Source organism: Pogonomyrmex barbatus, unplaced genomic scaffold (assembly GCF_055798465.1).
Source record: "Pogonomyrmex barbatus isolate J1 unplaced genomic scaffold, ASM5579846v1 scaffold17, whole genome shotgun sequence".
Classification (NCBI taxonomy): Eukaryota; Metazoa; Arthropoda; class Insecta; order Hymenoptera; family Formicidae; genus Pogonomyrmex; species Pogonomyrmex barbatus.
Window position 1 is genome coordinate 1,502,185 of NW_028297113.1, and position 27,523 is coordinate 1,529,707.

At 29.8% G+C, this 27,523-nt stretch overlaps 4 protein-coding genes and 1 long non-coding RNA gene across 8 annotated transcripts; 3 read left to right on the forward strand and 2 right to left on the reverse strand.

The window, feature by feature from the left end:
• The first annotated feature begins 2,365 nt into the window (after nucleotides 1-2,365).
• LOC105431062 (putative cystathionine gamma-lyase 2) lies at nucleotides 2,366-8,415 on the forward strand. The gene is made up of 8 exons (XM_011644999.2): nucleotides 2,366-2,507; nucleotides 4,274-4,414; nucleotides 6,028-6,315; nucleotides 6,456-6,590; nucleotides 6,679-6,814; nucleotides 6,885-7,037; nucleotides 7,180-7,345; nucleotides 7,417-8,415. Exons 2-8 carry the CDS (start codon nucleotides 4,277-4,279, stop codon nucleotides 7,559-7,561), a joined length of 1,161 nt encoding a protein of 386 aa, XP_011643301.2. The 5' UTR covers nucleotides 2,366-2,507; nucleotides 4,274-4,276; the 3' UTR covers nucleotides 7,562-8,415.
• Nucleotides 2,374-24,405, forward strand: Cth (Cystathionine gamma-lyase). Of its 2 annotated transcripts, none has more exons than XM_089074228.1 (8): nucleotides 2,374-2,507; nucleotides 20,566-20,706; nucleotides 22,261-22,548; nucleotides 22,682-22,816; nucleotides 22,907-23,042; nucleotides 23,113-23,265; nucleotides 23,439-23,604; nucleotides 23,676-24,405. In XM_089074228.1, exons 2-8 carry the CDS (start codon nucleotides 20,569-20,571, stop codon nucleotides 23,818-23,820), a joined length of 1,161 nt encoding a protein of 386 aa, XP_088930354.1. In that variant the 5' UTR covers nucleotides 2,374-2,507; nucleotides 20,566-20,568; the 3' UTR covers nucleotides 23,821-24,405. The 2 variants fall into 2 exon arrangements, with proteins under 2 accessions (XP_088930354.1, XP_088930353.1); XM_089074227.1 differs by lacking the exon at nucleotides 2,374-2,507 and adding an exon at nucleotides 18,540-18,733.
• LOC105431066 (peptidoglycan-recognition protein SC2-like) lies at nucleotides 8,719-10,743 on the forward strand. 2 transcript variants are annotated; one of them, XM_089074232.1, is made up of 5 exons: nucleotides 8,719-8,878; nucleotides 9,552-9,715; nucleotides 9,944-10,106; nucleotides 10,194-10,420; nucleotides 10,455-10,743. In XM_089074232.1, the coding sequence occupies exons 1-4, from the start codon at nucleotides 8,755-8,757 to the stop codon at nucleotides 10,376-10,378; spliced, it is 636 nt and encodes a 211-aa protein (XP_088930358.1). In that variant the 5' UTR covers nucleotides 8,719-8,754; the 3' UTR covers nucleotides 10,379-10,420; nucleotides 10,455-10,743. The 2 variants fall into 2 exon arrangements, with proteins under 2 accessions (XP_088930358.1, XP_088930359.1); XM_089074233.1 differs by lacking the exon at nucleotides 8,719-8,878 and adding an exon at nucleotides 9,200-9,257.
• On the reverse strand, nucleotides 17,061-17,357 carry LOC148937059 (uncharacterized). The gene is made up of 2 exons (XR_016138686.1): nucleotides 17,222-17,357; nucleotides 17,061-17,140 (listed from the first exon to the last, which is right to left on the reverse strand). It is a non-coding gene; the product is annotated as an uncharacterized LOC148937059 (long non-coding RNA).
• On the reverse strand, nucleotides 23,947-27,449 carry LOC105431016 (solute carrier family 35 member E2A). 2 transcript variants are annotated; one of them, XM_089074231.1, is made up of 6 exons: nucleotides 27,309-27,449; nucleotides 26,604-27,247; nucleotides 25,331-25,582; nucleotides 25,061-25,247; nucleotides 24,751-24,954; nucleotides 23,947-24,668 (listed from the first exon to the last, which is right to left on the reverse strand). In XM_089074231.1, the coding sequence occupies exons 2-6, from the start codon at nucleotides 26,875-26,877 to the stop codon at nucleotides 24,476-24,478; spliced, it is 1,110 nt and encodes a 369-aa protein (XP_088930357.1). In that variant the 5' UTR covers nucleotides 26,878-27,247; nucleotides 27,309-27,449; the 3' UTR covers nucleotides 23,947-24,475. The 2 variants fall into 2 exon arrangements, with proteins under 2 accessions (XP_088930357.1, XP_088930356.1); XM_089074230.1 differs by having other exon boundaries at nucleotides 26,604-27,437.
• Nucleotides 27,450-27,523: the final 74 nt, after the last annotated feature.

Sequence of the window (27,523 nt, forward strand, 5' to 3'; positions counted from 1 at the left end):
GATAAGAATCCAAGCAAGTTTTGTTACGCGTTCCTCTATTTGTATAAATTTAAACTTCGATCAAAACGCGAACAACTCGAAACGATGAAATCTGTTTATCAATATTGATTTGGCACGTATCGCATGAATGGTAGATCAGCTGATGTGCGATTAGCTTGTTAATATTCCTTCAGCTAAAAACTCCGCGTTGACGATAGCGACATATCGTCGCGGTGAAAAATAAAAGTCATTCATCCTTGTTTATCTCATTTTTGTCCTTGTTCATCTTTATAATTAAATGACGTGCGGGCAACGAAATTTTACGCTACGTTTTATTACATTAATTTGTGCTTAATCGTGAAAACCTGAATTGTTTCATGTTTATCAAAGCCGTAAAAAACGGAACATTATAAAAGTTATCTTTCGATTTTATATGTGAAAGCATACTTTTCATCTCTTTTAACAGCTGTCAAATCGTACATTTTCTGCCGGAATAGGCTTCATTTCACGTGCCTTTTACGACTATTTATTGACTATCAGGGGAGAAAAAGGTTGTAGCGTTCCGTTTTTACAAGTGTCTTAAAGCCATTTCAAGTGTTATTTTATTGCAACATCTCTTTATTTACAGGAAAAGTGTAGCAAACTTTTACATATCGTTTCTCGCCTATGACGTCACGATTCCAATATGGCCGCGGCGACTTTTCAGGAGCTTTAAAGGCCATATCAGACTAGCGATTGCGCTACGGTTGCCGGTTGACGATTCTATTTCAGCCAATCACAATGTAGTAGGTCCTGGTTATGGTCAATGTGATTGGTAATAGTAGAATTGTTAATCGGCAACCGCAGCCGAGCAATCGCTAGTCTGATATGGTCAGAAGTCTTAAGTCAGAGGTCGACAAAACGTTGAAATTGAGCATGGACGCTCGCGAGTGCCCACTTGTTGTGCACATCTCAAGAGCGTATCTAATATTTTTTGTACCTTGGAAAAATTTCGCATTTCACAAAAATAGCGTTGCATATATATGAACGATAGTGCAGTCTTAAATTACTAGTACTCGAATCTTTGTAATATCATAAAATTTTTTTATAACAGTTTAGCTAAACCGTTTAAAAATGAAATACGCAAAAATATGTTGTAATATATAGGATTCAATATGCATAAATTCTTATAAATTCAACTTATATTTAGTTAATTTTTTTATTAATCAAATAAAGAAATGTACCCTAGCTTATTTTGATTGTCTTAATAATAAGCATTCATTATAGGAAAATTTTAATTAAAATGCTTATCTCTATTTTTAAATATTATAAGTTATCAAAATTTGTGCTTTAGCATATAATTTATTAAAAATTGTGTAATATAATTATTACATTTAAATATGTTTAACGGAAATTTAAATAAATAATAATAATAATAAATAAATAAATATATATAAAAATATATATAATATATATAATAAATATATATATAATAAATATATATAATAAATATAAAATAAATAAATAAATAATAATAATTTAAATAAATAAATAATAAAGAAATAAAACAATAATATAAACAGTAACAATATATTAAAATATAAATTTATAATATAATCATAAAATTATGAATACATATATCACGTTTAACAGAAATTAACTTTAAAATTATATTTTTAAATCCAGAAGAATAGTTCTTTTTCCGCGAAAAAAACCTCCAACACACTTTCAAACCTCCAACAAAATTTCAAAATAAACATCTGCTAAACATCAATCTGTTAAATGCTCAAAATAAAAGAAAAACAGTAACTAAGCAATGGTATAATGAAATTTAGCTCTTGTTTAGAACAGTCAAACACATTTGCGATCTTGTAATTTAATGTTTGTGATGGATAATCAAAGTAATAATAATAGTAAGTACATATAATGAGTACATATAATGAAATAGTATAATGAGTATATATAATGAGTATATTCGGTTCTACATATTCATATGAACAATTATTTTCTATTATGAAATTAAATAAATCGCGAATACGCGAACAGTTAACAGATTCACATTTGAATGCAATAATTCGTTTATGTTGTGCCAAAACAATAACACCTGATATATCGTATATAATATCGAAAAACTATGAATCAAATAGTAATTAAATGTTATAAGAATTGTTTATTTAATATTGTTGTAAGAAATGTTTATTTAAAATATAGATAGTTATTATTTTATGCTAATTCTGGGTTTGAATTTGTGACACAATATCTTTTGACTTCTTGAACAACACTTCTTCAACGAACAGACGTTCCTGTTATTCCCTCTCCTTTCTTTATTGCGGCCTAACGCTAGTGCGCTCAAATGTTGCCCGCGGGCAGTCTCTGCCCACTTGTCGACTCCTGGTATAAATTACTCGTCGCTGGTGCAATCGTGATACTTCAGTCGGCATTGTCCAACAATATCAACGTCAATTCCGTGACTACATTTTCCTGACGATCCATTCGAGGAAAATTCTCGTAAATTTGTCATTTAGAAGAAACATTTCGTCATTCGAATCGTAAGTTGATTTGCCAAGAGAACAGCCCTCACAATCTGCTACACTCACCGGGAATGATAGGGGGAAAAAGATGCCGAGAATGCATTTGAGAGGAATAAGCATTCAGCAGAGGAAGCAGCTTTGCAACTGCTATAAAATTCTTTAATATGATTAATATATACATTTAGATCTGTAAGAAATTAAGGATAAAAATCAACTATATCAGAGATTCTTGCAAAGCTACTTTTCTCTGCTGAATGCAATTATTGTTTACGACTAAATTTAAATCCCGTAAACAAATGAAAAGTCGCGGGTCAAACGAATGCTCCGAATTCTTTAAGAGAAAAATTCAATCTTCACTCATGACATAAGCTGTAGATTATCAGACACATTCAAGTTATTAATAGAATGATAAAAAATTTTACATATATAAAATTACATATAGGAGATATTCAAAGGATGTAGGAGGTGTACAAAAAAGAATCTCTTTTTTTCTTCGAAAATCACTATCATGTTGACGAGCATCTCCCTCTTCTAATTTGAAAGTTTAAAGCGTGCAACTTCAATCTTATCTCAACTTATTTACCACTTATCGCGGTTCTTGTTGCGCCATGCAACCTTATGAATCGCAACTTGTTAGCATCATCGATATATATAATGGAATATGTATGTACTGAGTATGTATGTGCATGTACCGTTAAGAGGACAAAATCACCGATTGATCTTAACAAAAAAGTAAACATAGAGCGCCAATGTAATTTCTCTCACTCCACAACGACCATATTTCTAATGCGATATTCAATCCATTATAAGTACATGTCAATTGTTATCATGTATACCATATGCTATTCAGTCTTCATTCACATAAGACATAAATACAACATAAGATGTAGATTATCGGACACATTCAAGTTATTAATAGAATGATAAAAATTGTACATACATGTATAAAGTTATATATATATATATATATATATATATATATATATATATATAACTATACTATTATTTCATATATGTACTGTGTAATAAAAAAAATATTATTTTTTTCATAAGATTGACATGTTACAAAGTAGAAAGAAAATATAAGTGCGTCCCGTTTCGCGATATCAAGTTTTTTTATATATATTTGAAATTTAAAGGAGGTCATTTGAACGATTTAAAAATACCTTTTTTCATCATTTTGCTCTGCTTCAATCGCTTTAATTTTATCAGAATTTCAATGCATTTTTGAATTCACATAATCAATTTTATAACACATGATTTTGAAACTATCGCAAAATTTTATCTCACACTGCGGCTGAAATGACCTTTGAGATTCAAATGTGCATTAAAAATATAAATAACTTAATCTTGTGAAACAGAATGTTTTTTATTAATGTTTTAATGTTTTTTATTTTTAAATTAGATTTCGTTTCTACTTTCGAATATATCGATTTTTTTCATACAAAAAATTTTTTTCTTATTTGCAGTTTATATGACAATTTTTTATATTATATTATATTATATATATATATATATATATATATATATATATACATATACAATTTTTAATTAATCTATTTAATTGTAATTAATTATTAATTATAATTAATTATAATTGATAATAAATTAATTTAAAATTGTATAATAATATGTGATTTATCATCGTGTCTTCATTATTAATGTCTAATTATAATTTTGAAGAAAATACTCATGAAAGACTGCCTCAAAGATTTAATAATAAATTAATTAACATTTTTAATTAACAATTTATGTTGATATCGCAAAAACGCGAATTTCCGTAGGCAATGACTTCAACGGAGCTAGGTTTTGCTACAACGGCTATTCATGCAGGACAAAATCCTTTGCAATGGAGTCATTGCGCGGTTGTGCCACCTTTGGTAATGTCCTCTACCTTTCAGCAAGATAGTCCAGCGCAACATAAAGTAAGTATGAATAGCTCAGCAAATTCTATTCACGTTTAGCTTCTGACTGAGAGTAATGTTTTTTTCTTACTTAACCAATATTAAGCCAATATTAAGCCAATATTAAGCCAATATTAAGCCAATAATGATCAATTTATTAGCTAATTACACCTAGCAAAAATTGCATTAATCTCTATAGTGATTAATAAAGTTAATGTTATATATAAGATTCCGAATATGAGATCACACATATTAAATGTGTCTGAATTTAAACGACCTTTTGAATTAGTTAATTCTAGCTTTTCTAGCTCAAATGTACCAAGAAGACATAACTCAAGTTTTAAAGATTTTCAACTTTTGGAGTTTTTCAAGTTATAAAGACAGAGAAAAAAAATTGATTTATAGAAGTTCAAGCATAATATATTAGCACTAAGCCATAATACTATGATACACACACACACACACACACACACACACACACACACACACACACACACACACACACACATTTTATATATACATATTTATATATATAAAATATATATATATATATATATATATAAAATTATATATATTAAAATTGAGTTAAATTATAATTTAATAACTTTAAAAAAACAACTATTATTAACTTAATAATTAAAAAAAGGATATTATATTTTATATTATTATAACTTTCAAAGAATATACCGAATTTACAATAAATGAAAAATGTATTTATATATAATATTAATTCTTTTGATAAAAAGAGAAAGAAATATAACGATGTGAATGTTTCTTAGCGACATATTTTATGTTATAAAGGTTTTATGTTTCAAACTTCAAATTGTAAACGCTTTTTGCGAAATATAGAGGCCAATTTTGAAATAATTCAAGTAGAGATAACTGCGCTCATAAATACTTTGAGTTAATCTCTTATTTGTACAAATATATAAAGACTGGTAAGTATTTTTTTCTATACAAGATACATATTATATATATATATATATATATATATATATATATATATATATGTACTAGAAAATAACAAGCGCGCGCGCCACTAAGCTTTTCATATTATATATTTTTATATTATTTGTTGATGATAGCGACGTACGTGATGAAAAATAGAAATTCATTCATTCTTATCTTCATCTTATCTTTGTACTTGTTCAAAAGGTTTTGATTCAAAGTTTCATTCGCTACTAACCTCGCCCGTCTTTTACAAATTGTCATTTGCAAATTGACAGTAATTCACGAAATTAGCGCAGTAAAAGAATCAATCAGCATCGCGGAAAAGCGGCAACAATAAACTTCGAGAAATGCGAGTAATCGACTTAACATCTTCTTTTTTATAAAAGATATATACATATATACATATATTATACATAGATTCACGGCTGAATCTTGATGCCTGTTTTTTTTTTTTTATAAATTTATATATATTTATATTAGGCACCAGGATTAAACCATATACACTTTATATATATTTATCTTATTTTTCTTTGATTTATACAAACGTTTTCTCTAGGAAATAAATAAAAATTTAAATTATAGAGTTAAATTTCCAAGTTAGGGAGGTTCGACTGTATTCAAATGAGTTTGAATGTTTCTAAAAAAAGATTTCATATAATGACATTTTATTTTTTCTAATCAAGAGATTCAGCTACGGCAGAAGTGGCAATCCTACGCGTAATGTGTTAGAAACATGCTTGGCTGCTCTTGAAGATGGCAAACATGGCTTTTGTTTCTCCTCTGGATTGGGTGCTACAACTGCTATCACATCCTTGATGAAAGCGGGAGATCATCTTATTGCTGGAGATGATCTTTATGGTGGAACCAACCGTTATATACAAAAGTGTTTAAGCAACCAAGGTGTAAAAAGTACTTTTGTCGACATGACTGATGTGCAAAATGTTGTAGATGCGATACAACCAAATACAAAGGTGGAAATTAAGAAATAAAAGTATTATGTGTTATTTAGAATTTTACTTTTAGAATTTAATATTTTCTTTCTTTAGACATATTATTAATTTTTTTAACATGTCAACTTATTTTTTACATTATATTTTCTATTTTATTATAGATGATATGGCTGGAGACACCCACTAATCCCATGATGAAAATTACTGATATCAAAGCTGTCGCTGACAGTTTAAAGTTTTCTCGTCCAGATATTATATTAGTTGTCGACAACACATTTTTGACATGCTATTTCCAAGTAAGTTTGAAATAATTATATAAAAAAAATATATATATAACTATACATATTCAATATGAAAGAGACTATTACCAATTTATTATGACAGAAGCCTCTTGATCTTGGCGCAGACATAGTAATGTATTCGTTGACAAAGTATATGAATGGTCATTTGGATATTATTATGGGTGCTGCAATTACACGCCGAAACGATCTCGCAGAAAGATTGCGATTCCTACAAAACGGTAAACCGATTAAAAATTTTTGCAAGTCTTGAAGATTTTGTGAAGATTAATATCTTCTTTTCGGATTCAGCAATGGGTATCGTCCCATCGCCATTTGACTGCGCCATGGTAAATCGTTCACTGAAAACGCTTGAGTTAAGACTGCAGCAACACATGAAAAACTGTTTAGCCGTAGCCAAGTTCCTCGAGTCTCATCCCTATGTTGAGCGAGTATTGCATCCGTGTACGTATCCAGAATTTCTCTTTATCTTTTCTTAAAATAAAAGCATACTTTAGTTATCTATTGCACTAATTTACTGCACTGATCCAAAATGTCATGATAAAACATATCTATGAGATATAGCACACATGTTATTATGTCACAGATCTCCCGTCGCATCCACAGTATGAACTCACGCTTAAACAAACATCAGGACACAGTGGAATGCTTTCTTTTTATCTGAAAGGTGATTCAGTGAAGTTTTTGAAAGCATTGAAAATCTTCACCTTGGCTGGGTCTTTAGGGGGATCCGAGTCGTTAGCTGAATTACCGTAAATATTCAAAATTGACATTAAAATTGGTATCTAAAAATATATCTTTAATATAAATATTTATTACGTAGCTCCATAATGAGTCACGCGTCCGTGCCGGAAGACATGCGGGCCAAATTGGGCATAACCGATCAATTGATTCGATTGTCTGTCGGCCTTGAAACAGAACAAGATCTCATAGCCGATATCAAACAAGCATTGGAAGTTTGTCAATAAATTAATTAGACAGTCACGAAATAACAATAGCAGATATTTTAATTTATATATTGTAATTTGTACTGTAAATGTCGGATTTTTATCGTTATAGATTTCTGTACATGTGAATACTGTTTTACATCATTTAGATATAAAGAAATTTTATTTTTATAAAACATTTTTATACATTCGACAGTTCGCAGATTTACATTAAGGACACTTGTATACACTTGTATAATACAGCAATAATCGCATACTTTTTGACACATGATCGCCCGTTCTGATATCTCTTGATTTATCAACGCTTATCAAATAGATGTGATTCTCAAATTTAGAAACGATATAAGTTACATTTCAGAATGACATTAGTTATTAATGTATATTACAGGCTGCGAACACTAATCCGCTCTTAATAGATCACAAAACTCGACTGGTAATCAATAAATTCGACAAATGTCAATAATTTTCATTATTGATTGCACTTTGTTTTGATACATTACAAATATGTTACCAGCCTGCGTTTCATCGAACGCAGAATATTACCATATAAAAACCGGATATTGCCTTTTACGACTGTCAGGAGGGAAAAAGGTTGTAGCGTTCCGTTTTTAGAAGTGTCTTAAAGCCATCTCAAATGTTATCTCATGTTATTTTATTGTAACATCTCTTTATTTATAGGAAAAGTGTAACAAACTTTTACTTTTTATGTCATTTCTCTTATGACGATTCCAATATGGCCGCGGTGACTATTCAGGAGCCTTAAGTAATACGATCATTCGTTCAATACGATATATACTTCAAATACGTATGTGATCGCATTGTTTATTTGTATATAACGGTATTTGTAAATAATAAAATAAATATATATTACAAAACCCTTCCTATTTGTGTCAGTTTAAATAATTATACATATAATTATTAACCAAATAATTAAATGTTCTATCGTTGCTATTAAAAAAATGATGCTAATAATAAAATTTAATATCACATAAATTTTGTCGTCATTCCACATTTCAGTAACACGATGTGCGAACATTGTTATTAACGCTAAAGTTCCCATTAGCTGATTTCTCTTTTTTTTATCCGTAAATCATTAGATTAACTAAAAACTCAAGGAAGTCCGGTTGGGAGAATATCTCAAACGTGTATGTGTATGTATATGTCTATCGTAGACCATACGGTCAAAGATCGTGAGCCTCGAGAGCATATTTTTAATGTGTGTGTTTATATATTGCATGCCAAGTCGTACCGTTTTGCAAGTCGAAATGTACATCACCAAGAGGACGACGTTAATTTTCGCGGTCTACGTGACGCTCATCGCCCAGGAGACTGTTGCCAGTAATTCATTAAATATATTATTCTTGTCGAGAGTCAAATCACGAACTTTGTCTCTATGATCATCGAAATTTTTAAAGAAATTTCTCGCAATGTAAAAAGATTTTTTTTTTTTAAAGAATATCTTGCGTAACCATAAAAAATTCTAATTGTTGGTTTCAAAAATGATTAATGTAATTTTGTATCTAAGTAATAAATTCCAAGTAATTCTGATAAAGTACAAAATTACCGTAAAATTTATATATCATTGATAAATAAACTTTCCATCCTAACGGTGCTCTTGACATTTTCTTGATCGATTAATCATCGATTACATCGGAAAACATCATTATACAACTCATGTCTGAGAAGCAATGCCGAGTGTATAAAATATTCTGTTCACGTAAAATATAAAAATATAAAAAGAACACACATATATGTGTGTGTGTGTGTGTGTGTGTGTGTGTGTGTGTGTGTATGTATTACCACATGTGCTCATAAATCTCTGCTTTTGTCTTTTAGAAAAAAGCAATTATGTAAAATGTTCAAAGATCTCTTAAAATCACAACTTTTATAAATGCAAATATAACTAAATAGATTAAATTTTAAAAAATTTCATTTTTAATCTATTAGTTTAATCGATATATATTCTCCTGAGTATATTTATATGATACATTTCTAATTTTAATTTTTTCAGCTGGCCCAAGCATCATTTCTAGATCGGAATGGAGCATCAGAGAGCCGAAATTTGAAGCGCCTAATCTAAAAATAAGACCAGCACCGTATGTACTTATCCATCATTCGGCAGGCTCCAGTTGTAATACTCAAGAATCATGTAAATTTGAAGTGGAACAATTGCAGGTAATCCACATTTAGAACACAAAAATTTTTTCTGTAGACAGTAATTTTTTAACTTTTAAATCTTCACATGCAAACCATCATATATAATTTAATTAAGCAATATTTGAGATCAAGCTAAGTATCATAGAATAGATCTGTTTTTGCATATATTTTTATTTGATGTCTTGATAAATAATACATTTGATAACATCTATATATATAACAATAATTATTAAATTTTATTTTAAGAATAAACATATGGACACGAAAGGATGGTCTGACATTGCCTACAATTTCCTAGTTGGAGAAGATGGAAATGTTTACGAAGGTCGCGGATGGGACAAGCAAGGCGCTCATTCTGTACCTTTCAATAAAAAGAGTATTGGAATTTGCATCATCGGGAATTACACCAGTAAATAATATCAGAGATAACATAGATTTGTTATTATTACCATTTATATATGTAATATGTATTTTTCTAAATCTATTTTTTCTCTAGCTCGAACACCAAACGCAGCGGCGATACGAACAGTGGCTTACTTGATCTTCCAAGGAGTGGAAAATGGTAAAATAAAGAGTGATTACAAGCTTCTTGGACATCGGCAAACTTGGCCAACCATGTGTCCCGGAGATAGTCTTTATACAATGATAAAATCATGGCCACACTGGTCGGACAGAGAATAAATTAACACACATACACATACATACATGTATATATATATATATATATATATATATATATATATATATATATATATACACATGATGTTTTTATTTAGTCATTGTTATTTCATAACAAAAATATTTTTTGTCAAAACTAATTATCAAAACTAAATTGTTCATTTTCAGAACCATTGTAAATTGTAATTTTATAATCAATTAATAATTATATGAGAATCGCAGCGTATTTGTAAATGTAGAAATTTTCATTATTATTATTTTTACACTAATATTATTTTCACACTAATATGTTGTCATGTTGAACTATAATTGATAAGTGTTTAAAAAATAAAATAAACGTTATTAATAAACACCTTTAATAAACAAAATATGATTTATATCAATTCTATATACGTCAACTCCTCTTATTATTATGAAATACTAATTTTTATTAATTTATTATTTAAGATTAATTAAGAAACAAAATACATATTTGTTATTATGTGATTATTATATATATATAGATAGTAACAAAGATATTAAGATGAGTATCGTATCCTCCTCAGTTCTGATGCAAATTTCTAATTTCGAGAAATCAAGTGCGATATCATTGTTTTCGCAATCAACTTGGTCTCTTATCTGAAACAAAATAAATTATTTTCTTTTCAGTAACCAAGATTTTGCTTGCCGAAATTATATGCAATTATATCAAAATATTTATAACTCCATATCAAATTATATAAAAATTATATTAAAATATTTTTGAGATAAAAAGTTTATATCTAATTATATGCAATTATATCAAAATATTTATAATTTCATATAAAATTATATTGAAATTCTTTTCGGATAAAATGTTTAGATCTAATTATATGTAATTATACTAAAATATTTATAACTCCAGGTCAAATTATATGAAATTATACTGAAATTTTTTTCGAAGAAAAAGTTTTTATCTAATTAGAAATGATTATATCAAAATGCTTACAACTTCAAATTGAATTATGCAAAATTATATTTCTTTTTCAAATAGAAAGATATACATAAAATTATATAAAAATGTATACATAATAATTATGATGCATCAAACTAAGTATAAATAATAACATCTAAACGAGAGACATTTCCGATACTACGAGTTTAGTTGATATTGTACGATTTATACGTATATACATATATACGAATATACATAATTTACAAACACATAATTTCAATCAAATATAAAGAATAAAGGATCCTTAAGGAAAATTTTAGGTTTAATATAATTACACTGGTTTATTTCGTTTATTTTATGAAAAACTTAATATTTTATGAGATTGTTCATATAAATACAAATATTATAAATAAATATATTTATAAAAATATATTACTTTTTCACATTTACCACAAAAATGAACCCATTAAAAACTTGATCTAATTGTATTTAAAAATGTATAATTATATCTAATTATATATATATATATATAATATATATATATATATATATATATATAATATATATATATATATATATTATATATATATATATATATATATATACCCAAGTAGCAAGATGATGTTATGACGACAATTTAAGGTCATTTGTCGCCATTCGACGTCAGTATACTAAATAATGACGTAAAATAAATGTAACATTTGTCACGAAATATTATCGTCATAAATATATCGTCATTTAATCATCATTTTTAAGTCATTTTTAATGAATAAATATTGAAATAACATTATTAATTATCTTTCTTAGTTAAGTATAATATAATTATAATATAACTATAGTATAACTAAATAAGAAAAATATTTCCCATATTTAATACAGTTATTAATAAATTCTTTAACAAGTAAATAAAATATATACAACAATTTATAAACATTTTCATAAGACTAATGATCCATATTAAACATAATATACATAATAACCCAGCAAATATGCTCAGCTTTATCTTAATAAAGTAATAGAATAAAACAGACTGTAATTATCTATCGATACAAGATGATAATTTATTTCTCAGCTGTAATCCAAAATAACTATCGCAGATAGTTCTGAGTTATTAAAATGGCACGGAACAGAAAAACAATTTAATAGATAATTTATAAAATGCATTACATCTCAGTAATAATATTTTTAAAAAGTACACAATTTCAGAATCTGTATGATATAATTTTTACAAAACACAATACATATTTACATAAATAAAACAAAAACGTAAAGTTTTTTTTAAAGTTTACATCTTTTAATTATAACTCTTCGATGTAATTCATATTTTGTATTTATTTCATTTCATTCATATAATGAAATAATAGATATAGCGTAATATTACGTAATATTAAATTACATATTATTTATAGAATATTATGCAATATATAACAATAAGATATAATGAAAACGTCACTATTCTATCAAAATGTCACATTTATGTGTGAACAATATATAACAATATATACTTTATGTTAACGAAGCCATTTCGTTGTATAAGACAAACATTTATATAGTAATCAGAAAATGATTACAGTAATTGTTTCAAAACATGCTAGAAAGTAATTAAACAGTTGTATAATTCAAATTTTAAAATCAAATATTAAATAAGTAGATGTAGTAGACCGGTTCTAATCCATGGACTCCGTGGGTGGTGCGGGGATACGGGGGGAATCGTAGGCGAGGGGAGAGGGGGGGGCGCGCTCGACCGTCCTTTGAAATGTGCCACCGAGAGGGGGCATGTTTAAATTTGATAATAAAAGCATTCAGCGTCGATAATTTGGCTGTTATAAACAAATTGCGAAGATAAACAAATTGCGAGAACATTATGTCACAGGACATGCGATCCGCGGGGCAAGGATATGACGTCACAGGGAGCGCGGGGCCCGGATCCGCCGCCGTCGCCGCCATCATGTTCTCATATAATACATTTATCATCATCTTCTCTTTTCCTTTTATGCTCTCCCTATATATAAATTGCATAAATATAAAAGTAAAGTACTCTATTTAAATTTATTTCATATAAAGGTTGATAAAATTACCTATTTTTAATATATATATATATATATATATATATATATATGTGTGTGTGTGTGTGTGTGTGTGTGTGTGTGTGTGTGTGTGTGTGTGTGTGTGTGTGTGTGTGTGTGTGTGTGTGTGTGTATTAAGAATTATATTATTTATGACAAACAATGTATTTATACAGAGTTAAAATTATTTTATTTGTAAAAAAACAATTCATATCCACTCTTCCTAGAGGTAATGTAGCTCTAACTGTAATATACAGAATAGATTATTATTATACTATATTCATTACATTATATCGCATATACATATATTTATATCACGTCATATTACAAATTTGTATACAAGTAAAACAGATTGATTCTACACTATTGGGTAAATAAACTAAGCAGATTCTATATTATTTCTATATTTTTTTCCCTAAAATTCCAAATAAGTTAATAATTAATAAAAATCTCTCAGCAAACATATGTCTGCGAGTAGGAACAACCCAGCATTATCTTTATATGCATCTTTGCGACAATTAGGTATGCTGCAAGGAGTTTTCTTTATATAAAACAGTGAGTTTTGATATGAGAATATTTTAGGGAACATATCTCTAACATCTCGTCGCATTTTTAACATCTATAAATGCGCAAACGCATTTCCTTTCGCAGATATTTATTAACATCTTCCTTTCATTAATATCTTGCTTTTCAATTGTGTAACTTGTTAAATGTTTAGGCCTTTTGTATCTAGAAAATAGTTACATATAATATAAATGTTAGATGTAATTTTTCATTTAACAATGTAACTGTTATAACACACGCGTTATGTAACAGTTATAATGTTGAGTAGGAAATTACAACTAACATTTATATCACATGTAACTTCGTGTTTGCTGAGTATTCATTGTCAATATAATTTCTATTTACACGCAAGCGCTTTATGAATAATCATTGAACTTGTAAAAGTACATAAACAAATTCAAATATACAGACGTTATAACATAATTATTTAATATTACACTTCATGTTATAAGTTTTCACTTTAAATTTAATAATTCTACAAAATATATACGTATTTAACATGTGCTTATATTAATTTCGTAGATAAAAGAATGGACATGATACGTGATAACAACCTAAATAACTCCTTATTTCGGAATGTTGAAGACAAAATGTACAAGCGCTCGTCTGAAATACAGAGACACATAAAATCTTATATTAATACATATACATAGTTTATTATTAATACTTTAATTATAATTAATATTTCACAATGATTGGAATACTACATTGCAAAATTCAAAATTATGTAAAAAATATGACTGCGTATTATTTAAAATGTTCTTAATATCGTTAGATAATTTTTGTATATAGTAACAGTTATAATAATTTTATAATATCAATTTTTTTAACAGGATATCTATTTTGTCTATTTGATTTCAAAATATTTATCTGCAGCACTTATTATATATTTTAACATAGAAATTGTTTCGGCAAACATTAGCACTCTTAAAAAGTTCCATTAGACTTCTTTAAGAGTAAACATAAATTTATCTGAATATTTATTCGTTACGAATCATAAGAATTGTAAAACGGTATTAATAAACTTTTGCAAAAATCTTTTTTAATTGTATTTATTAAAATTGTATTTAATTGTATTAAATTTAATTTAAATTTAATACAATTAAATACAATTTAAATACATTTAATTACATTAAATATATTTAATTTAAATTTATTTTTTAATAATCATATATCTAAAACAATAGAGCATAAAGGCCAGAAAGTAAACGTTGTTAATGTTAAAATGACATTATATTAAATCAATTTATGTAATAATTAATATAAAACAAACGTTATGACCATGCGATTTGGTCATCTTCAATGTTAAAATTTAAAATTATAAGAACGATAACTTTGTGAAACATCTAAAATATAACTAAAAAAAATAAAACTAAAAAAAAATAAAAAAAATAAATATAACTCTAGAGCAACATAATGCATAGAAGTACATGAAATCGCAAGTAATGAAAATTTGAACTAAAACTTGTTCGAATCCTCATCGATTGTGATCTCGTTCCGTCATAGATTTTAAACGCAGTCAACTATTTATAAAAAAAGAATCTCGGTCAACAGAAGAAAGACCCCCAACAATTAAATAGCCGCATCTCGCAAAAAAGGAAAGCTAATATTCGTATCTGCGGGATAGGAAAAGCCACTTAAGGGAGTGACAAGTTAAAGTTGTAAGAATTAGATACTAACTTAGAAATAATTTGTTAATGATAATGAATAATAATTCTAATATATTATTTATTGTATTCTTGGTTAAAAAATAATAGTAAAAAATAATAATAATGTAGTACATATAATACTCATCGCCAAGTAGAATATAACTAATAGTTTCTTTTACAAACTATTAATTTAAAATTAAATCCGTCATAATAACGGTAATAAATAAACGTTATTCTCCTTTTATTATCCACAAGCAAAACAATCGGTAATATCATTATTCTTCAATTATCTCCTACTTACAGTCACGCTAACTCCAATAAGATCGTCTTTAATAACAATATTTCATCGGTGGATCCGATAATCTCGAATACTCACAACTCGCTGGCTCGCGTAAAGTTACACAATAGTGTTTCGGTTGTGGACTTGACACCCGAGAGACTAGCATGTCTCCTGATCATATTAATTATTTTATTAATTTTTTATCGAAACCTATTAATTATTTTATTAATTATTTTATTTAATTTACTTCTTCCTTTCTCTCTCTCTCTCTCTCTCTCTCTCTCTCTCTCTCTCTCTCTCTCTTTTCTTCTCTTTTTCTTTCATTAAGCGCCGATAATACGCTGCTATGAACAAATTGCGATTCGGAGAATTATAAACAAATTACGGAAGAACTAACGTCACTGGGTCCGCGAGGGTCCGCGTCCATCGTTGCCTCCGCCCGCCGCCATGTTCTCATAATATATTTATCATCATCTTCTCTTTTCCTTTTATTGTGCTCTTCCTATTGTTGTCGAGGAAACATGTTCGCTCGCGACGATTGCTCTAGTGACAGCGAAGAAGTAAATCGGGGACCAGCTCGAAATTTGAATTCTGCTGGTTGAGCCTTTAGAAGAGTGATATCCGGAATTTCGATCTCCACCATCAGATGTGAGTATATCAGCTGAGGCGATCGCGCAAAGAGAACGTAAAAAAGAAGTGGAGCAGACGCTAGCTCACTTGCGCTCCGGACAAAATTGCGAACAGGGTTGCAGTTTCCTTTCCATTCTGCGGAAAATTCTGAGTTCGAATGCGCCTCCGCAACTCCCGATCCTCGTGATAACAACGCGAGGTTTATTGCCGCTGGCGCGTCTTCATTGCGCGCGTTATAATAGTCGGTCATTCACTTCGTCCCTCATTTCATCCCTCCGTTTGGACCTTCAGTGGCTACCGGACTCTTCCACGAGTAGTGATATTGCGGGAAATATTGACGAAGAGACATCAAGTGGTGGTCCAGTAGTGACAAAAGTCAGCTTGATTTGCACGAGTCGAAAGCTCGAAATTTGCTCTCCTGAGGTTGAGTCTTGAGAAGAGTGGTATCTAGAGTTTCAAACTCCACCCTCAGGTGTGAGTGTACTAGCTGAAAAAGTGGAACAGGCGCTAGCTCGCTTGCGCTCCGGACAAGGGGTTGCGGACGGGATCGCGGTTTCCACGCCATTTCGCAAGAAATTCTGAGTTTTGGACAAAGTCGCGGACGTGGTCACGATTTCTTCCTTCAGTGTCTAGCTCTATCTTCTAAATAGTTTATAGGTAAGTCTATCAAAAAAAAATTTTTTCTTATAATAGCTACTAATTACAAATAATTAATTACAAATAATTACAAATTTTTTTATTTACATATAAGAAGATAAAAAATTAGCAAACGCTGGCGTCTGCTCCTTCTTCTTCGCGCTCTCTTTGCACGATCTCCTCAGTTAATACACCCACACTGATCGAAATCCCGGATGCCACTCTTCTAAAGGCTCAATCTCAGGAGAGTGCAAATTTCGAGCTGGTCCCCGATTCACTTCTTTGCTGTCACTAGAACAATCATCGCAAGCGGACATGTTTCCTCACGACAACAATAGGGAGAGCACAACGAAAGGAAAAGAGAAGATGATGATAAATATTACATATAAGAACATGGCGGGTGGTGGCGGTAGCAGACGCGGACCCCCGCGCTCTGTGACATCCTCGCAATTTGTTTAACTTCATAATTTATTTATAGCAGCCAAATTCAACCGATTTCAAATAATAATTACAATTAAAAGTCTTGATTACAAACATTTTTTTCATAAAAATATAAAAATCTTAATATTTAATATTAAAAATGTTTTATTAAAATGTTATTTTTTTGTCTTAATTTTTATTAAAATGTTATTTTATTTGTCTTAATTTTTTTTATAAAAAATCTTTTTATTTAATATTTTAAGTAATATGAACATATAACATACGTTCTTTCTAAATTATTTATAATTCTTTATGATTATTATACGGCAGTCGCGATGAAAATTTAAATCATATATATGTTTCATGCTTCATACTCTAATTTTTCTTTTTTTATCAAATAATAAAGTCAATAACTTATCAGTGATTTGTCAATGACTTGGTCATCAATGTCATTGATCTTGATAACGAGTCAATAATTCGTCAACAATTCGTCTTGATAACGAGAAAATAACAAGTACTTCTTGAAAAACACTCGCCAGTTAGATTAATTGGAATTGGAATTTTGTTATCGGAGTTATTTACGAATTAGGATCGATAATCGATCGCGATCTATCGAACATGATAAGTGTGAATTATTCCGCGCATAGTTCCGCATGTCTGTGATCAGTAACGTTTTATAGCTCTCGCACACTGAACGCGACGAGCGATGAGCGATGTCCAATGAGAGCTTTATTTTTTCGGATGTGACGTTTGAAAAAGCAAAGCTCTCATTGGACATCGTTCATCGCTCATCGCTCGTCGCGTTCAGTGTGCAATGGCTTTTAGGCTTCGTTTATAATGCGTCGTGTATCGGTGTCGTGGATCGTAAGAACGGGCCAATCACAATCAAATATTCTCTTCACATTCGCTGCGTTTACGCTCGTTCTTACGGTTCACGACCTACGACACCGACCATAACGCATTGTAGACGAGACCTTATGCCGCGAGAGTGCCACTAGATTTTCTGTTCTTCTCCATTATCAGTCACGTGACTGCCAACGTTGCGGGGCGTATAAATTACTCGTCGCTGATGCAATCGTGATACTTCAGTCGGCATTGTCCAACGATATCAACGTCAATTCCGTATATTTTCCTGACGATCCCTTCGAGGAAAATTCTCGTAAATTTGTCATTTAGAAGAGACATTTCGTCATTCGAATCGTAAGTTGATTTGCCAAGAGAACAGCCTTCACAATCTGCTACACTCACTTGCACCGGGGATGGTGGGGGGAAAAAGGTGCCGAGAGTGCACCTGAGAGGAATAAGCATTCAGCAGAGGAAGCAGCTTTGCAACTGCTATAAAATTTTTTAATATGATTAATATATACATTTAGATCTGTAAGAAATTAAGGATAAAAATCAACTATATCAGAGATTCTTGCAAAGCTACTTTTCTCTGCTGAACGCAATTATTGTTTACGACTAAATTTAAATCCTGTAAACAAATGAAAAGTCGCGGGTCAAACGAATGCTCCGAATTCTTTAAGAGAAAAATTCAATCTTCACTCATGACATAAGCTGTAGATTATCAGACACATTCAAGTTATTAATAGAATGGTAAAAAATTTTACATATATAAAATTACATATAGGATATATTCAAAGGATGTAGAAGGTGTCCAAAAAAGAATCTCTTTTTTTCTTCGAAAATCACTATCATGTTGACGAGCATCTCCCTCTCCTAATTTGAAAATTTAAAGAGTGCAACTTCAACCTTATCTCAACTTACTTACCACTTACCGCGGTTCTTGTTGCGCCATGCAACCTTATGAATCGCAACTTGTTAGCATCATCGATATATGTAATGGAATATGTATGTACTGAGTATATATGTGCATGTACCGTTAAGAGGACAAAATCATCGATTGATGTTAACAAAAGAGTAAACATAGGGCGCCAATGTAATTTCTCTCACTCCACAACGATCATATGTTTCTAATGCGATATTCAACCCATTATAAGTACATGTCAATTGTTATCATGTATACCATATGCTATTCAGTCTTCATTCACAACATAAAATACAGATTATCGGACACATTCAAGTTATTAATAGAATGATAAAAAATTGTACATACATATATAAAGTTAGTATTAAAGTTAGTAAAATTTTTTTCATAAAATTAACATGTTTAACAAAGAAAGAAAGTATAAGTGCGTCCCGTTTCGCGATATCAAGTTTTTTATATATATTTGAAATTTAAAGGAGGTCATTTGAATGATTTAGAAATACCTTTTTTCATCATTTTGCTCTGCTCCAATCGCTTTAATTTTATCAGAATTTCAATGCATTTTTGGATTCACATAATCAATTTTATAACGCATGATTTTGAAACTATCGCAAAATTTTATCTCACACTGCGGCTGAAATGACCTTTGAGATTCAAATGTGCATTAAAAATATAAATAACTTGTGAATCTTGTGAAACAGAATGTTTTTTATTAATGTTTTTTATTTTTAAACTAGATTTCGTCTCTACTTTCGAATATATCGATTTTTTTCATACAAAAAATTTTTTTCTTATTTGCAGTTTATATGACAATTTTTTATATTATATTATATTATATATATATATATATATATATATATATATACATAATACAATTTTTAATTAATCTATTTAATTGTAATTAATTATTAATTATAATTAATTACAATTTAAAGTAACTAAATATAACTATATATAAAACTTAATAAATATGTTTAATAGTGAAGAGTTAATAGAACAATGTTAATTACTTTAAATTACTTTAAATTGTAATTGTAATTAATTATAATTAGTTACTTTAAATTATAATTAATTATAATTGATAATAAATTAATTTAAAATTGTATAATGATATGTGATTTATCATCATATCTTCATTATTAATGTGTAATTATAATTTTGAAGAAAATACTAATGAAAGACTGCCTCAAAGATTTAATAATAAATTAATTACATTTTTAATTAACAATTTATGTTGATATCACAAAAACGCGAATTTCCGTAGGCAATGACTTCAACGAAGCTAGGTTTTGCTACAACGGCTATTCATGCAGGACAAAATCCTTTGCAATGGAGTCATTGCGCGGTTGTGCCACCTTTGGTGATGTCGACTACTTTTCAACAAGATAGTCCAGCGCAACATAGAGTAAGTATGAATAGCTCAGCAAATTCAGCTCACGTTTAGCTTCTGATTGAGAGCAATTGCTTTTTCTTACTTAACCAATTAAGCCAATAATGACCAATTTACTAGCTAATTACACCTAGCAAAAATTGCATTAATCTCTATAGTGATTAATAAAGTTAATGTTATATATAAAATTCCGAATATGAGATCACACATATTAAATGTGTCTGAATTTAAACGACCTTTTGAATTAGTTAAACTTTTCTAGCTCAAATGTATCAAGAAGACATAACTCAAGTTTTAAAGATTTTCAACTTTTGGAGTTTTTCAAGTTATAAAGGCAGAGAAAAAAAATTGATTTATAGAAATTCAAGCATAATATATTAGCACTAAGACATAATACTATGATACACACACACACACACACACACACACACACATTTTATATATACATATTTATATATATAAAATATATATATATATATATATATAAAATTATATATATATTAAAATTGAGTTAAATTATAATTTAATAACTTTAAAAAAACAACTATTATTAACTTAATAATTAAAAAAAGGATTTTATATTATAACTTTCAAAGAATATATCGAATTTACAATAAATGAAAAATGTATTTATATATAATATTAATTCTTTTGATAAAAAGAGAAAGAAATATAACGATGTGAATGTTTCTTAGCGACATATTTTATGTTATAAAGGTTTTATGTTTCAAACTTCAAATTGTAAACGCTTTATGCGAAATATAGAGGCCAATTTTGAAATAATTCAAGTAGAGATAACTGCGCTCATAAATACTTTGAGTTAATCTCTTATTTGTACAAATATATAAAGACTGATAAGTATTTTTTTCTATACAAGATACATATTATATATATATATATACATATATATATATATATATATATATATATATATATATATATATATGTATTAGAAAATAACAAGCGCGCGCGCCACTAAGCTTTTCATATTATATATTTTTATATTATTTGTTGATGATAGCGACGTACCGTCGTGATGAAAAATAGAAATTCATTCATTCTTATCTTCATCTTATCTTTGTACTTGTTCAAAAGGTTTTGATTCAAAGTTTCATTCGCTACTAACCTCGCCCGTCTTTTACAAATTGTCATTTGCAAATTGACAGTAATTCACGAAATTAGCGCAGTAAAAGAATCAATCAGCATCGCGGAAATGCGGCAACAATAAACTTCGAGAAATGCGAGTAATCGACTTAACATCTTCTTTTTTATAAAAGATATATACATATATACATATATTATACATAGATTCACGGCTGAATCTTGATGCGTTTTTTTTTTTTTTTTTTTATAAATTTATATATATTTATATTAAGCACCAGGATTAAACTATATACATCTTATATATATTTTTCTTATTTTTCTTTGATTTATACAAATATTTTCTCTAGGAAATAAATAAAAATTTAAATTATAAAGATTTCTAAGTTAGAGCGATTCGACTGTATTCAAATGAGTTTGAATGTTTCTAAAAAAAGATTTCATATAATGACATTTTACCTGATCAAGGGATTCGACTATGGCAGAAGTGGCAATCCTACACGAAATGTGTTAGAAACATGCTTGGCTGCTCTTGAAGGTGGCAAACATGGCTTTTGTTTCTCCTCTGGTTTGGGTACTGCAACTGCTATCACATCCTTGATGAAAGCGGGAGATCATCTTATTGCTGGAGATGATCTTTATGGTGGAACCAACCGTTATATACAAAAGTGTTTAAGCAACCAAGGTGTAAAAAGTACTTTTGTCGACATGACTGATGTGCAAAATGTTGTAAATGCGACACAACCAAATACAAAGGTAGAAATTAAGAAATAAAAGTATTATGTGTTATTTAGAATTTTACTTTTAGAATTTAATATTTTCTAGACATATTATTAATTTTTTAATATGTCAACTTATTTTCTACATTATATTTTCTATTTTATTATAGATGATATGGCTAGAGACACCGACTAACCCCATGATGAAAATTACTGATATCAAAGCTGTCGCTGACAGTTTAAAGTTTTCTCGTCCAGATATTATATTAGTTGTCGACAACACATTTTTGACATGCTATTTCCAAGTAAGTTTGAAATAATTATAAAAAAAAAAAATATATAACTATTCAATATGAAAGAGACTATTACCAATTTATTATGTTTTCAAAACACAGAAGCCCCTTGATCTTGGCGCAGACATAGTAATGCATTCGTTGACAAAGTATATGAATGGTCATTCGGACATTATTATGGGTGCTGCAATTACACGCCGAGATGATCTCGCAGAAAGATTGCGATTCCTACAAAATGGTAAACCAATAAAATTTTTGCGAATCTTGAATCTGAACATTTTGTGAAAATTAATATCTTCTTTTTTCAGCAATGGGTATCGTCCCATCGCCATTTGACTGCGCCATGGTAAATCGTTCACTGAAAACGCTTGAGTTAAGAATGCAGCAACACATGAAAAACTGTTTAGCCGTAGCCAAGTTCCTCGAGTCTCATCCTTATGTTGAGCGAGTATTGCATCCGTGTACGTATCCATAATTTCTCCTTATCTCTTCTTAAAATAGAAGCATACTTTAGTTATTTATTGCATAATTTACTGCACTGATCCAAAATGATAAATCATATCTATGAGAAACATCGTGATACAACTATCATGATAAAACATATCTGTGAGATATAGTACACATGTTGTCACAGATCTCCCGTCGCATCCACAGTATGAACTCGCGCTTAAACAAACATCGGGACACAGTGGAATGCTTTCTTTTTATCTGAAAGGTGATTCAGTGAAGTTTTTGAAAGCATTGAAGGTCTTCACCTTAGCTGAGTCTTTAGGGGGATTTGAGTCGTTAGCCGAATTACCGTAAGTATTCAAAATTGACATTGAAGCTGATATCTAAAAATATATCTTTAATGTAAATATTTATTACGTAGCTCCATAATGACTCACGCGTCCGTGCCGAAAGACATGCGGGACAAATTGGGCATAACCGATCAATTGATTCGATTGTCTGTCGGTCTTGAAACAGAACAGGATCTCATAGCCGATATCAAACAAGCATTGGAAGCTTGTCAATAAATTAATTAGACAGTCACGAAATAACAATAGCAGATATTTTAATTTATATATTGTAATTTGTACTATAAATGTCGGATTTTTATTGTCATAAATTTCCGTAATACATGTGAATAACTGCCTTATGCATTATTTAGATATATAAAGAAATTTTATTTTTATAAAACATTTTTATACATTCGACAGTTCGCAGATTTACATTAGGAACACTTGTATAATACAGCAATAATTGTATACTTTTTGACACATGATCGCCCGTTCTGATATCTCTTGATTTATCAACGCTTATCAAATAGATGTGATTCTCAAATTTAGAAATGATATAAGTTACATTTCAGAATGACATTTAGTTATTAATGTTGTATATTACAGACTGCGAACACTAATCCGCTTTTAAAATCACAAAACTCGACTGGCAATCAATAAATTTGACAAATGTCAATAATTTTCATTATTGATTGCACTTTATTTTGATACATTACAAATATGTTACCACCCTGCGTTTCATCGAACGCAGAATATTGCCGTATAAAAACCGGATATTATTTGTACTACCAATGCAATATACAATAACATTTGGTGCAGTGTGACACATGTTTCCCCTCCCATATAAACCTTCCCATAAACCATAAATTTTCATAATCTTTGAAAAATTGTCCTATTGCAGATTGATCTTTGACGAGTACCGTAATTTTGTTCTGTTTATCCTGTCGTACTCTTGCGCCCGATTATATAGCAAGACGCCCACTATAACGGAGGAAGTGCCGAGCGCCGATAATCCCGTTACAGGATTGTTAAATAACAGAACAGAGAGCCATATTAGGAAAGCTCTCTTCGCGGTATTAGCAACACTACAATATTAATATATTTTAAAGCACTTTAGAAGCAAGCAGAAATACAGTTTGATCACGATTACGAATAACGATTACATACCTGTGTGTCACAGGACTGATGTAGTCCATAAGTACATAAGCGGTAATACTTTGAAAGTGGAAGAATACTCCATTGAGTAGGAATGCCGCGAATAATTTAAAACTCAAGGAATGCTCTAGAGTGGGTAGATCGACTAACAATATTGACACCGGTATTTGTACCACAATTGACGCTAAACTAGTATAAAATTGCAATTCCGCCGGTCTGTAAAAACATCAGGACGTCTCTTTCTCTCTTTTATAGTTTAGTTTATAGTTTAGTGTATAATTTTAATCTTATGTATTCATGCAATACAGTTGATGTTACTCACGTGTACTTAAAATTATCACCACTGATTAACATCTTCGAATAGACGTTCTGCAAACATTCGGTTACGTTTGTGGCCATAGCGGCGATAAATCCTCGGAGATCAAAACTAATCTCATTGATGGAACATAATGCTAATCCACCCATTACAGGTATCAAAGATAAGTTCACATATAATCCCGTATGTTCCCCTAAAAATTCCAATCACTCAATTAATCATCAAAAACTTGAATTAAATTTCTTTCTTATAAAGACTAAATATATGAATACTTACCTAATAAATACCTACTGATGAGGACGGTGAAAAGTGGTGCGCTACTCTTTATGGTTTCTGTGAAACTTACAGCTACATAATTTAGCGACACTAGACCTAGAACTACTGTCGCAAATCTTGTGCAGCCGACTAGTGTCATATGCTTATAAAATCCTGGAGGTCTCATCAATCTTGGACTCGCTTTGTACATACCGCAAGGGAAGTACATTTGTATCAATCCACATATTGCGGTCATCAACATTTGACAGGCACCTGTGTTTCAAAATGAATATGTCAAATATATCATGTACATAAGAAAAGTGTAAAACATTAAATAAATACATAAATATTTTAAGTAATTAAGCGCTTTAAACACTAAAAACATACAAGGCTGGCAATTCTAATTTCCTACTTAATTATTTTTTGGATTTATATTGGATTATTTATATATATATATGTATATAAAATATTTCAGAAATAGATTGCCAAACTTCAAAAACATATTCTATGCATTAAGAATGAAAAAAAAGATCATATAAATGTGAAACTTTCTTTCCAAATTATAAACACTTCTTATTCACAACAGACTTTAATAAAAATATTTTATTAAAGAAATTGTTGAAATTGATTTCTCTCCGCATTGACGCATGTTTTGTATTAACATCTTAAATTGTTAAAGATATTCAATAATTCACAAAGTATTTCATATTTTATCACATGAAGCGATAATACAATTTCAAAATATTTCCATAGTAGTAATAGGAATATCATAAACAAGATTCTTAAGATGTCGTTATAAATAAAAATCCAAAAGGTTTAAATCTGTCAAATATATAAGCTTTTAATTAAAAAAAATTAATATAAGAATAATCCATAAGACATTGATATAAGGCATATTGTCTATTGTATATAAAAAAATGTTTGTAATTTAGAAAAGAAGTATTTCTTCAGGTTGACCTTTCTTTCATTCTTAATAAATAGAATATGCTCTTAAAGTTAAATTAAAATTAATAGACATTGATAGAAATGGGCACAAAACTGATATCATTGAATATAACTATCTTTATATACGAGATATAAAATTTATTGATACCCCAATAAAATTTTATATCTCGCGTATAGAGATAACTATGTTCAATGATAACACTCTTATGTTCACGTTTACAAGTGTCTATAATTTTTATTTAATTTACTCCTTCTTTTTCCTAGAACCTAAAAGAAAATAAGATATAATAAACCAAGATTAAATTTATGCATTGACAAAAGTGGACATTGAAAACAATTGTCTGCTTACCCAAGATCGTAGGATCACCTTCCATGTAGGATAATATATATTTGTTTAAAAACAGGGTGCATCCGCTGAAGACGTACCACAGAGTGAGAAAGAGAAGGGCTCGAGGATTAAACAGGCCGCCCTTCGTATCGCTCGTCAGAACGATCACGTCTTCCGTTCGTTTCTTGGCATGATCCGTGTATTGTTTCGGTTGGTCGTCGTGGGACGCGGACGAGTCATCGGGATCCCCGCGAGCGGTTTGCGGATAATTGATGCGCACGGAATAGTTCTCCATCTCTCGTTCTCTCTCCCTCCCTCTCTCTCTCTCTCTCTCTTTTCTCTCCTCGCGAAAATCGCGAGACTCGCGGCGTTACGAGATAGGTAAGAAATCACATTTTTCACGCTACCTGGAGACCTTTTTTCTCCGCTCTCGGCGGAAGCCGAGCCTCTCGCAGGTTAGGTTAGGATAACGTCACGTTGATTGAGTCGCGTCACGATCTGTCAGCGCCGGCGATCGGCCGCGAGTGATCGGCGTTCGTCGTTGCCTCCCTTCTCACGTGACAACCGTCGCATCTTTTCCCGTATTTCCTTTCTGCTTCTTCTTTTCTATCCACTCCTCTCAAGACGCACCATCAACATTCGCATATCTCCAATATCTGCCTGCACTATTTACACCTGCTTATATATTATTTACAACACACAACTTACTCTATCTACATTACCTACAGAATACGGTCAAGCAGGACCAAATGAACAAAGTTGTAAACGCTATATCTCGGGTATATATGATCAAAGCGATTAACAAAGTAGTGGCCAATGTACATAATGAGTGGAATAAATAGAAATGAAAGAATGGAATGTGGATAAAAGTAATAGAGGAAGTAAGAATTTCATGTGCGGTAAAGAGGAAGGAAGGGGAATCGAAAGGGGTAATCGATTTT